This window comes from Primulina eburnea, chromosome 8 (assembly GCF_022965805.1).
Source record: "Primulina eburnea isolate SZY01 chromosome 8, ASM2296580v1, whole genome shotgun sequence".
Lineage (NCBI taxonomy): Eukaryota > Viridiplantae > Streptophyta > Magnoliopsida > Lamiales > Gesneriaceae > Primulina > Primulina eburnea.
In genome coordinates this window covers 36,568,481-36,582,159 of record NC_133108.1, presented here as the reverse complement: position 1 = coordinate 36,582,159, position 13,679 = coordinate 36,568,481, and the positions used below count along the sequence as shown (strand labels likewise).

The window sequence follows — 13,679 nt, the reverse complement described above, 5'->3', positions numbered from 1 at the left end:
ATAATATGACATGATCGATACAGAAAGAACAGATTATACGTGCCTTTTTGATATTTAAAATACCGTACGACGACACCGAAGCGGAGATGGAGCGAGGCTTGATCCGGGACGATGGTGGCGCTAAAATTCTTTGAAGAAAATTAACGAAAACGTGCTGGAGGAGAAGGGAAGGGGGCGGCTGTTTCTAGGGAAGGAGAACCCTAGGTTTCTATCTTTCAAAATAATTAAATCTGAAACGTAAGGTGAGTGTGTGTGTTTAGTGTGTGTAAAAACGTTTAAGTGTGTGTGAGTGTGTGTAACGTGTGTGTGTGTTTTAATTAGGAGAAACTCTAGCTAAATAGACTATTTAAAATACTACTAGAAAGTTAACACACACTAATTTAATCAAACTCTACAATTAAAATAATTACACACCAATTTTAAAAGTTTCAAACTCTTAAATCTCTAGATACATAATAATACCTTAAAACATTAAAACTTGATAACTTAGTAAATTCCCCATCCTCAACTTAAAATAAAATACCACATTTTAAATTTGCCAAAACCGTCACCGGTCTTTTCCTCGATCCCGCCTCGAATAATCGCCTGAAACATGAAACTTGAAAAACGTTTTAACGTGCATCGCATAAACATAAATAATTTAAAGTAAAGCATTTAAATAAATCATGCATCGCTAAAACTCGTTTAAAATTTATTTAAATGATTTAGTAATTTAAATAAATGCATGGGTTTATACGTGTCTTGAATTTTGGGCACTACAGTTTTTGTATCTCCTGCTCCATGTGTAAAGCCATGTACTCTAGAACTCTTCTTTTTAGGAGCCAATGTTTGTCAATAGACTGGGAGGATCTACTTTTGCAATACAGATCATAGCTGAGTATAAGCATATAAACAATATATTGTTCGATTAGTGATAATGCTCTTATCATCTTGTTGTAGCCTAGCCGCAAATTCTTCATTTAGGACAAACTTATTGAATAAAGTTTGAACATTTCAAGGTGTTCCATCAAATGTCTCTGCATTTTCATGTTGGAATCGACATTAGTGTTACTTATCTCTTGTTAAGAAATCATAAGATTTTGATATGTTCATATTTGCTCCTGATGTCTAAATTTGGTTAGATCTTCATGTCTCAGATATTCCAAAATATTGAAACAAGTCCTGTAATAGTTAACCTTGAACATATGTTCGGATCCATCATTTGAGAAAAATATCTTCCTCAAATGTTTAATTATACAGTAATAATAATATTGTATATTTTTGAAATATTTTACCTTGAATATGATATCATTTATGGCCCATAATAAAATCAAGGATTTTTTTTTTTATCACTTCTGCCAAAACGAGAGGTACAAACTAAGTTTTTATGTCCTAAGTACTGAAACTTAACTAGATTTTCTTTCCGATTTACCTTTATATTAAAATTAAAAGTGAAAAAGCTAATTTTTTTAGTCTTTAGCTCATGAATTCTTCAAATTCCATGAAAATTGGTTCAATTTTATGATATGAATTTTCGATTCAATCCATGACAAATATTATTTTTTATGTTTAAAATATTAATTTTCACTACAAAAAATATAATACACACACATGCAAACAAACTAACTGTAGAAACAATGATTCACCACGGCAAACTACCGACCCACGCCACCAACTTCGACTTTCATTTCTCCGTAGACACTATCTACACCACTGTCACCAATGACCATGATGTCGTATCCGAGTGGATCTTTGGTACGATCATGGGCGTTGAAGAGAAGTCCAAGAACACGAGGTTGACTATGTAACCATTTCTTCGAACAAGACTTGCTTAATTCGAAGAAACTTTGTTCAAAATCACAGCTATGCAGAAAAAGTAATAACAATATGGAAATTCTTTCGAATTCGTTGAAGGATCTCTCGCCCGGATTACAGACTCTAGATGCGTAGAGCAACGTCTTCGCAAATCTTCGTCTACATCTTCAGATCCACCTGTTCCAGGCTCTGATAATTCAAATCTGAAATCACGATGGCTAACACTTGTACAGACAGTGATAATCAGTTCCGTACAATGCGCTTGCATGTTATCCTCGATTCTCCAACGAAAATGCCGTAGCTTGGCTTTCAAGAATACAGAGGTATTTTGATTTTTACAACACTCTTAATCCACAACGTCTATTGATTTCTTTGTTTCACCCGATGGAGCCACGAAAATTTATTAATCTTTACATATTTTTCCCAGGCATGCATTAAGCAAGCCATGTAATATTAAACTTCTCAAATATCTTTCTTCAGCGAGTTCGTTATATTTTGCCAGAATCCACACCACAAGAATTCTCAATCAAGCAGATGGAGAGCTTTGGTCAAACTTCTGATGATGTTAGTAACTAAGCAAGAAAAACTGATGAATTATATATGCATCTGCAAATTTGACAGAACGCGTTTTTATTAACTTGGAAATTCGGAAAACACTAAATAAACACGACGAGCGATCAATTAACAGCAAATTCAGCCATCTCGATAGCTCTTCATTCATGGAACTGTCACCGCTTCGGTAATCGGAATTTCATTATTCACTCGACTATCAAACTGGGTTTCTTCTTTCCCAGTTTCTGCAATCTTCTGCAATGTATCTAGATGTGTAGTTGATTTTTCGAGCTGTGATTCATCATCCTCCAACGGAGGGCACGATCTTCCGCTTCCTTGGACAAGATTTTTAATGGAGGCTATATGTTCTTTATCCTGGAGCAAGGATTCTAACGAAACGTGAACTCCTGAAAAAATGAAACATCTTGATGATGATGAGAGCTGCTTTCAGTGTGAAAAAACAGGGAGAGTCTCAGGAGAGAGAGAGAGAGAGAGAGAGAGAGAGAGAGAGAGAGAGAGAGCGAGAGAATGAAATATACGGTATCGCCAGTAGTGTTTTGGGTTCGTCGGGTCGTTTATTGTTTCCTCTACGGCTGGCCGTGTCATATATTCTTCTTTCAGTGCTAGCAAATCCTGCAAAAGTTTGAAACTAATGTTTGTCTGCGAAGAATCAAAGAATGCCAAATGGGCTCCAGTTATATATTTCGAGCATTTCGGATGTTTCGAGCTTTGGAACCTTGATTGTCGAACCTTTCTATCCGAACAGTAATTCGCATAGCTTGCAAAAAAGTTAGAAGATTTCAAACTGAACTCGAGCCGAAAAGTTAAAAAAATTTGAGTTTCGAATCCAGCTTATCGAACTTAAATTTTTACTAATATTCGATTCGGTTCGATTCGTTTACACGCCCTTCGTAAGCATGCAGTTAAACTCTTTTTAAGTTGGACACGTTTTGATCACTATTTCGTTTTAGGCAGCAAACAATAATCGGTTAAGTGATGCTTTGTAAGAAAATATCGATTTTTAGGACATGTACCCAGCGAATCCAATCTTCACAAGGTAATGTGTCAGCATGCTTCGCAGATGTGTCATCTGTTTCGAAATATAATATTTAGAAATGCATACCTAAAATATATTGATTGATATACCTGAAGTGGGAAAATTGACCACATTGATGGCGCTTCGACATGCTGCCTCAATATGAAATGTGCGACATCAGGAGTGCATTCATCGGGTGGTACCGTGTCGGTGCCTATAAAGGTCTTGAAAAATCTGAGTCGCCTTTCTTGATCTTCTTCCCACCAAGCACGGAGGGTGGAACAGTCGTGACACGATGGGGCGCACACCTGATACAGAGTTTAAAACTTACTAATCGGGACAATGAAAGATGTCAACACAAATTTGTATGGTTTTAGGTATAATATTTTACTGCCTATTTTATCCTTACAAAGATCGAAACTTACACTAGTGCATATGAGAGAACATAATAAAGGTGAAGAAACGACAATTTCTGCTTCCAAACTTGGCCTAAAACGTTTTAAAAATACAAAATAGGGCAACCAAGACCAAATGCACCGTAGATAACGAATCAAACACCTCAACTGTCAATAATGCCTAACTTGACGTGCCCGAGCTGTCCTGAGATATATGCACCGTAAATCACGAATCAAACATCTGTCAACTGTCAATAATGCCTACCTTTACATGCCCAAGCTGTCCTGGGGATAAATCCGTCCTCCCAAGGGCAGATTCTCACCCATTGACTGAGGAAATCAGAAATAAGCTAGAGGAAGATAACTTAGCACACAAACCTAAACAGGTATGCTCATTAGACAGGTCACTGAAAACAAATGGTTGGTAGGGGAGTCATCCCTCCCTATTAAATGTTGCTACAAATGTTCAAGATTTAATTTTTTGCTCATAAGAGAAACTCGTGGCTCTGATATCGGCTGCAACAAGATTCTTCTCATTAGATTTGAGTGTAAATACAACAAATGGCATTCACGCCAGACAATTTGTTATTGAGAACAAAGAAAAGTGATTTAAAAAAGGGATGTTTACCAAAATCTAGTTGCTGACCACACTATGGTAATTTTTATAACATAACGTAAAAATTCAGAAGACTGAAACTCAAAGAGGAATTTGCTAAAATATATCTTGGAAAATGTGCAAAGAAAAAAAAATATTATAGACAATTACCGTCATATAACTGTACTGAGAAGGAATACCAAACTCGAGACCAGGCTCATTGGGCATACGTTGAATGCGTAATCCGATTAAACCAAGTTCTTGCATCACCTGCATCAAAGTTGTCCAAACACAACTTTTCAATTCAGAATTCAATTAATCATAACTTACGACAAGAAAAAGGTGTCCGATTTTTAGTATGAATTTCTTTGAAGCTGATATAAAATTGACCGGATGAACACAAGAAGGAATCATCCCAAGGTCTTCTCCACAAGCCAGCATATCTGATGAGCTCAAGAGAACTGGCAACGTCTTCAGAGAATTCTGACGCCAGAGAGTTTCTTGACGATGGAAATAATAATCGTAATATAGTCTTCTCAGTACATTTTTGCTGCATCATTAGATAACCATAAGGCGTAAGATATGCTAAAATGTGAAGCAAAAACCCAAATCAGACGAAAGATTGAAGATGAAAAATGGTTATTCATACCACATCACTACTAGGGATTTAAACGAACTAAACTGTTCGCGAGCTATTCGGAGCTCGGCTCGATAAAAAATTCGTTTGAGTTCGTTTGTTAATCATATCAAGCCAAGCTTAAGCTCGATTTCGAGCTCGATAATTTAATCAAACAAAGCTCAAACATAAAGATATTTGGCTCGTGAGCTTGCAAACATGTTCGTTAATAGGCTCGCGAGCTCGAGCTCGGATTGTTTAGGTGGCTCGTAAGCTCGAGTTTGGCTCATTTGTTGAGTTGACGAGTAAAAATATTAGTGCTGGTAAAATTTACACTTTTAAGTGTGATTTAAAATTAGTTCGTAGATATATTTAATCTTTACCAATCTCTACTCAAGCTCAATTGTATGTTTTAATAGCTCGAAAATGAGTCAAGCTCAAGTCAAGCTTGTTAAACATTATAAACGAGCTATTAATGAATCAAGCTCGAACCCGGTTTGATCAACATGATAAACGAGCTTTTAACGAGCCAAAATCGTGCTTTTCACGAGCTTAATAATTTCAAGATAATTTGAACTCGAGCCGGATGATAAAAGCTTGAATCGAGCTCGAGCTTCTATCAATCTTAAACGAACCAAGCTCAAGCCTGATACTGTTTGGTTTGGTTTGGATTGTTTGCATCCTAATCACCAATGTACGTTATTCAGTTTCACAACAAAAAGGAGTTCACATGTTACTGGAATAATATGATGTAGAAGGTACCTGTGCTCATCTAAATCATTGAAGCTAGATGTGTCCTCAAGGTTGAAGCGTGGGTAAAATTTTTTTGAATCTTCTGGATCTCTAATGAGGACAATATTCTATCTCAAGGAAAAATAAACATGAATTAGAACAAAATGTTCTTGAGTGCGACATATACGATAGTAATCTTAACTTTCTGAATATCATGTAAAAGGAAATTCGGAGTATCTGAGATGAGAAGTAAACAAAGTCTTGCATGTCTTGGAACTAATTAATTATTTTGTGTCATCACCACGGATTACAAAAACTAAATAATTTCTTTTATATTTTTCTCGGTTACACTTGCCTGCAAAAGATCAAAGAGGTTTCGTCGCAGTTTTTCCTCACTTTCCAACAACATGGAGATTTCTACGCAGGACAGCAGCTTAGATGCAACTTTCTTCTCAGTATTGCATTCTTCTTTGAACTAAAATGATCACAGATAGGAAACTTTAATAAGTTGACAGACCAAAAACACCCAAATTTCCCCTTTTTTCTCTTGTTTTGATTAATAGTTTGATCCTGCTAACGTAATACAAAAAAAAATTAATACTTCCCGCCACGAGAAAAAAGCATTTCCATATGATGCTGAAATTTCTCTATCAAGAGCAAAGATGAACTTTTTAATTCGCACATTACTAAAATAGTTAAAGATCATGGCTAAATTAACCAATCTCCATAACTTCAACTTTTTGGCAGGCAAAAAAAATTATATAGAACAAAAGTTGAAAATCAAAATATTGATATTTTTACGAGAAACAGCTTGGTCGGCGAATCAAAACTAGATATACACTGTATATGGCAATACATGGAACATCAAAATAAAATTTTCATATTGGACATCTAACCACAAAGAAAAGTAGTGTGGCAAAAAGATAAATATATATATATATATATATATATATATATATATATATATATAAATATATATATATATATATATATATATACTTCCTTAGCTAAGTAATGATGGCATTTCATATACGAATGCCACATATATTAGTTTGACTTAATAAGCATAGCTAAAAAATTGTTTATTTATCTGAAAACAGTAACATAACATCAGAAATTAACAAATAACATATATTTCTTTCCCAATATTTATTACCTCATAATGGTCTTTTTGATATTCATTTAGAAAGTTGGAAGCAATCACAGCCCAGGAAGCACCAAACTTCTCCTGAAATATTTAGCGCCAAATAAATATAAGGTTAAATGAGAAGGCCATAATAAGAGAGTGTAGATAATTTGGTATATGTAAATATTAAAAAATAAGGATATTGTGCTATTTTGTGTTATTTTCTTTCCTAATATTAGGAATAGATAATCTTGTATAAAACAACTTTTTTGTATCTCAATTATTCATTCAAGAAAATAATAAAAATCACAGTAGAGTTTCATTTGCCTCTATGTCATGTACTTTCTTGAGTCTGCACACGCTGAGGCAAGGAAACCCAAAAAGGAAGAAATGGTAATGACAAACTCGGCACCTGTAACAGTTTTTGCCTAACATATGGTTGGCTTAAACGATTGAAGTCCCATATCCCTTCCCGCTCAAGTTCTTCCTGAGAAAAAGTAGCAAATCACAAATGGTGCATACGAACACAAGTGCTTGAATGAGAAAATTCAGACTTCGCTTAAAAAGCAATTTATTGCATAGTGTTTTCTAAGCATTTTTTTTCTTTGAAAAAAAGGGGGAAAATATTTATACTTGGATATAATAAGCAAAACTATAAATTTAAATTTTTAAACAGCAGTCAAATAAACCACATTTCCTAAATTCTTGATTTAATCTTATTAAAATATTTTTGATTTCAACTGATTGTTTTTTTTTAAAAGCACATCCGTCCAAACACACATTTAAGTAAAGTCCACATTAAACATGAAACAAGAACAAGGGAAACAAGGCACCTACCTGGCTTAAAGCAATAGATGGTCGGAATTTTCCACAGAGGCCAGTCATTGCATGATCCGGAAGCTCCCAGATTCTAAAGAATCCTAATATATGGTCAATCCTGTATGCTGTAAAGTACTTCGCCATCTGTGAAAACACGACATAGCTTGCTACTTGAAAATGATATGACGTCGATGAAGGACATAAAAACTTTACACAGAGAAACCAAAAAAGAGGCAAAGTAACAAAATAGCTTCATCAGGAACCTGAGTTAAACGACCCCGCCACCATCCATAATTGTCCTTAGACATTTCTTCCCAGTTATACGTGGGGAAACCCCAGTTCTGCCCGTTTTTATCAAAATAGTCGGGAGGCGCCCCTGTCGAGGTGTTCATACGAAATAGATTTGGATACACCCAGGTATCCACACTATTCCGGTCAACTCCAATAGGGAGATCTCCTTTTAATACAACTCCTTTCTTTCTCGCATACTCAGAAGATTCAGACAACTGCTCTTTAGTGAAAATAAACGTGATTAAAGTGTGTTTCAAGTTTTACCAAGACATACAGATCAAAGGGAAACTGTCACAAGGTAAAATTCATAACTTACCTGCTTATGTAAATGAAACTGGATATAGTAGTGGAAAGAAATTATATCATAGCACCAGCTGTCTTTCTGAATAAGTTTCTCGAGCTGAAAAATACAGATGTGATTGATAATGAAGGATGTTAAAGAAAAGACAAGTTTCGAACTTGGGATGAAGTTTCTTAGCCCATTTTTATTAATAGCTCAGGAACGAGAGCGAGGGGAAAACAAATTCAATTATCAGTCACCTTATCCTTTGAAAAAAGAGAAAAACGACCCCACTGGCTATGATCTGATGTCTCAAAGAAGTCTCGTAGGAAACAGAAGGTTGCGTATGGTTTTAACCAATCCTGAGATAAAAACAAATATATTACCAGCGACATTAAAGAGGTCTTGAATTACAATACAGTAAACTCAAAAAGTCAGTCGAATTCCAAGATAATGTGACCTGATTTTCAGAAAAGAAGTTCTGGTATGCAGTTGAACTAAATGTGATTTCTCTCTCCTGAGAAAATATTTTCTTGGCAATAGAAAGCTTTGCAGCCATTGTAGCCTCATAGTCCACATGCTGCCAAAAAGAAAAACCACAACTCGGTTATCCATCGAAGAATTAGAAAAATATATATTTTAAACAGTGATTGACATTGCTCTGCCAGAGAGATGTGAAACAATACAGATGCATTTTCAGCACATCAAGCAGAGTTTTCAACAAGAAAGAGAGCAGAAAAACATTTCATTGATTAAAAAGTAAATACCTTTTCATCAAGCTGTTCTCCGGCCAGCTGAATCTCATGCTGAAAAGAGAGACAGACAGTGTAAGAATAAGGACCTTAAACCATGTCTTTTACACCACCATCAAGTGAAGAAAACCACACCTTGACATCCACAGAAATATTTTCGGTGAGAGCCTGGACTCTCAGATATAAAGGATGCAAAGCAAATACTGATAGAGAGCTGCATGTCACATGAAAGTGAACTTATTATCAACAAGTAAGCCTATAGCCATTTTTTTCCATGAATGTACTTAAAATCATGTCTGTATAATCCATTTAAAACTTGAAGGCATTCTTTAGCAAATTTTCTTATTTAACAGTAGAAACAAGATTTGAAATAATTACGTTAATCCACTTGAATATTGTTATTCATTTACCTGTAAGGATATGAATCCCACCACATTCCATGTACAGACGTATCATTGATGGGTAACAGCTGAACCAAGTGAAAACCTGATTCGACCGCCCAGTCAACTAGTAATTTCAAATCGAGAAACTCTCCAACTCCTAAATCAGCCTCAGATCTGACAGAGAACATAGGGATGGCAACACCAGCACCTCTCCAAGGCACTTCCTGACAACAAAAACCGGCATCTTAATATCGAGAAAGAGAGAAACAATTGAATAAATAGAGAATTATTATCTTAAATGTCTTACTCGCATAAAGCCATCTGATAAAACAATGTACTTTGGTGGACTAGTTGAGAAGTCAACAAAGAGCTCCCTATTCGAGCCAATTTCTAAACCAAAGTTTCTAGATTTGCCATATTTACAATATTTGTATGTAAACAATTGTTAAGGAAAGATACAGCTACTTAATCAAATATTTGCACAGCATGTGAGTCATAATGCCAACAGAAAGGCACCTAAACCTAAAGGATATAGTACAGGAAAGTCATCCTTATGCACTAGTGACTCAGCTTGCCAAACTGATTCACCGGCATAATTGAGTTTAAGTCCATCTTGGATCTTCCATTTCCCCAGCTTTAACGAACTACCAATCACATAAATCTGCAAAAAATAATTAAAGAAACATTAGTGAGTCAAACTTAAAAGAAAAAACAAATTCCTTCTGATGAATTGCTCAGCCTGCTTGCATGAGAGATCATACCTCTGTGCCTTTCTCAATTTTCGGGCAGCAAATTCTGAATTGCACAATGACCATATCTGCTAATCACATTCATTTGCAAAAAAAAATAAGCCTCCAGGTGTCAGCGTGATGGTGTTTAAAAACAGTTATATTTGATCATTATCAGGAGAATCACCTTCCCGAGTTGATAGGTTCTCAATTTCCCCATGGGGTCTCTCAACTTCTGGATTCCAACTTTTACGAAAAATGACATCTTTAAATGCACTTTTCAAAGGGATATCATCAGAACCAGTCTGCTTTTATCGCCCAACAAAAATACCAGCTTCAGATTAAGAATCAGAAAAATGTGCAGCCAATAACAAATCAGATATTCAGCGATTCAATGTCATCACAGCTCATTGGATCAAAATGAGCAGAGAAATCAAAAGAATCCTATCTGGACGAGCACTCAGTTTGAAGAAAATGGAATTATGTGTAGTAAGAGAGTGAAACATAACATAATTAGCCAAAATAGATCAAGCAGGTATGCATGCACAAGAAACACAGGCGAGCAAAAGTATAAAATCCCGTTACATGTTCATGTTGCGAAAGGAAAAGACCAACAAAAAAAAAGCACCTGCCAAAGATCATGAAGCTCTACCAACTCCCCATTCTGAATACCATTCGGCAAGAGCAGTTTTCTTTTCTTTCCAGCCTCCCATCTCGAAACGTTCCTCTCATCATCCACCACGTAATAGCTGTACTCACATGCAAACCTGGTCGAAACAGAAAGATAGCCAGACCATATAAGCTCATCCCCCTGGTGAGAAGGGCTTAACAAAAGACCTTTCTTCACGTTCCACGAGCCAAGTTCAGGTTCAGAACCACAAACCAGAAGATGCTGGCCCCAGTGAGTATAATAGGGTATTCGAAACCTCAGAGTCACCGAATTCGATTTCTTGCTCCCATGAAACAACCCCGGGTTCACCATTTTTTACCAAGCGTTGAACCGAGAAAGAGTTAGGATTATTCACACTCTGGTAAAGTACATTGGCAATAATAAGATTCAATATCAAATGACATCTTCAATAGAATCACGACATAAAGTTAAAAGAAAACCCATCTTTTGCCACCTAAAGCCATTCTACTGCAGTCGTAAATGGCTATCTTTCGCAACAGCAAACATGCATAATCTTCAACGAAAGAAAGGAAAAAAATAAATAAATACTAACACTAACCACTAAAATCTTGGAATCTCCAACAAAGGAATAAATAAAAGAAGGAACGTAAACCGGATTAAAAAGGCTCAGAGATTCGCATTTCTCAGAACCTACAAAGTCGAACTTTAAGCAAGAAGAACTCGAGAGAAAATGTGGGAAGGGGAACCCACAAAAATCAACCAAAACAACCAAAAAAAAATTCACAATTGCTCACATCAAATAGCAATAAAAACGTACTCAAACACTAATTACATCGAAGTACATAGAAAACAAAACTACAACTAAGGGACAGTTCCAACAAGTTAATTAGCCTTCACAATTTTCAAGACTGTACCTTTCATCGCAAAACTCCAATCCAATGAAATTGCTTAAGAAATCACAAAATGGGTCTTTCTATTTCTTACTTTAAAGTGAAAGTGGGTTATAAGTGATCCCTTAAATGAATCACGACACAGAGAAAAAGTGGGAGATATTTTGGCTCGTGAATCAATTGAATGCGATGCTCATCCGCCTACGTACGCTTGCGAGTATACGGTGAAATCTCTCTCCATCGCACGTTCTACAATTTTATATTAATTAATGAAAAGAGAAAATTATATCTTTTTTATTTTATTTCAAGAAATGCACGTGTTGTGCAAAGGTCTAATGTATGGCGCAATCATTTCAATATTTTATGCTTCAAATTATGTGTTTTTAATTATATATACATATATATTATAATAAATATTTAAATAAAATTAATATATTTGTAAAAGAATATTAAATTTTTTATTCCATTTGATTGAAATTTCCGTTTTTCGATAAAAACAATTATGATTTTCATTTAAACTGTTTTCTTTTTAATATCGTTTTTGACTCTTGCAATTTGATAACGATAATTTTGTAAAAAAATTATGTTATAGTCTTTTAAGTGTCTTATATTGAATAAATAAGTTTCCGTTTGGGTGTTTGGATGCGTGTTATAAATGAAAGTTTGATCGATATTTATGAGTTTGATCTAGGAATGACAATAGGTCGGAGCGGGGGCGGATTTGTCATCTCCATCCCCATTCAGAATTTCATTCCCACCCTCATCCACGTCCTATCCTTTTCGGGTTCGGGGAATCCTCATACCTGAAATTTCGGGGATCAACTTCCCATCCCCGCCCCCATCCCCGTTTAAAAAATATTAATATGACAAGACGATGACAGATTCGGAAATTTTTTCAGACCAAAATTTATTATTATCTATTATTATTAGAGATAATATTAATATCAATATCAATATTAATAATAATATTATTATTAATATTTTAAAAAATAATTTTATTATTATATTATTAATACTAATAATACTATTATTTTATTATTGATATTATTTTCGGGGTGGGTTCGGAGATTTCGAAGATGGAGATAATAATCACATAACCGCCCCGAACTAAATCGGAGATTTAAAAAAATCTCCGAACCCAAACCCAACCCCGAAAAATCGGGGATCCCCATCCCCATTTCGGGTTTTGCCCGTGGACCCTAAACTCGTGGGAAAAGTTGTCATCTATAGTTTGATCTCTTTATTAGTGTTTTCTTGAGCCATTTTTTCGTAAAGGTTTTCAAAGTGTGGTTTACCTTAGGTTTATAAACTACTGCATTACGCGAGATTTATCGAATGTGCTCCAAAAAATAATGATGGCAGGTTCTTCTATGGTCATAAAAAAAAGTATAAATACAATACCATGATTTATACAATTTATGCAAATACAATTGAACGGATGTTTGTGATATATTTCCGCATGAAGATGTCAGCACCTCAGCATGTGCCTAGGAAATGAGACCTTATCTCGTTAATATGTGTGAAAAAGATTACAGGTGATATATTTTAACAAATAACGTAACTTTAAAAAAATTAAGAAAATATAAATCGATATTGTTCCGAAAATTTCGATATATCTAATATATCAAAATATGTGCCTAGGAAATGAGACCTTATTTCATTGGTATCTATCCACGAACAAGACTAGAAGTGGTATATATTATATTATATCATATCCAAATATTACGATATAAAAAAATATATATCTGAAAATTTCCTACACCTAATACATCAAAGCATGTACCTAGAAATTGAGACTAAATGAGACCTTATCTCATTGGCATTTGTTCATGAACAATACTAGAGGTGATATACTGTATTGTATTGTATTGTATTGTATCGTATCGACAAATTATAGTACAAGAAAATATATATCAGTATATATCGAAATTTTCGGTACATATAACTAGTATATCGATTATTTCGAAATTTTTTGATATACCGAGATTTTGGTTTGATATTGGTATATACTTTTCATACAAAAAAAATCTTATATATTTTTTTAATTTATTAATTTATT

At 34.8% G+C, this 13,679-nt stretch overlaps 1 protein-coding gene across 1 annotated transcript; it reads right to left on the bottom strand.

The window, feature by feature from the left end:
* Positions 1-2,363: 2,363 nt before the first annotated feature.
* On the bottom strand, positions 2,364-11,845 carry LOC140839479 (4-alpha-glucanotransferase DPE2-like). The gene is made up of 23 exons (XM_073206203.1): positions 11,645-11,845; positions 10,728-11,127; positions 10,287-10,404; positions 10,133-10,188; positions 9,905-10,032; positions 9,679-9,805; positions 9,399-9,595; positions 9,124-9,202; positions 9,004-9,042; positions 8,697-8,816; positions 8,497-8,598; positions 8,273-8,356; positions 7,929-8,171; positions 7,684-7,809; positions 7,259-7,333; positions 6,877-6,948; positions 6,076-6,195; positions 5,751-5,848; positions 4,763-4,922; positions 4,544-4,642; positions 3,493-3,690; positions 2,886-2,979; positions 2,364-2,753 (listed from the first exon to the last, which is right to left on the bottom strand). The coding sequence occupies exons 2-23, from the start codon at positions 11,079-11,081 to the stop codon at positions 2,512-2,514; spliced, it is 2,931 nt and encodes a 976-aa protein (XP_073062304.1). The 5' UTR covers positions 11,082-11,127; positions 11,645-11,845; the 3' UTR covers positions 2,364-2,511.
* Between the last annotated feature and the right edge of the window lie 1,834 nt (positions 11,846-13,679).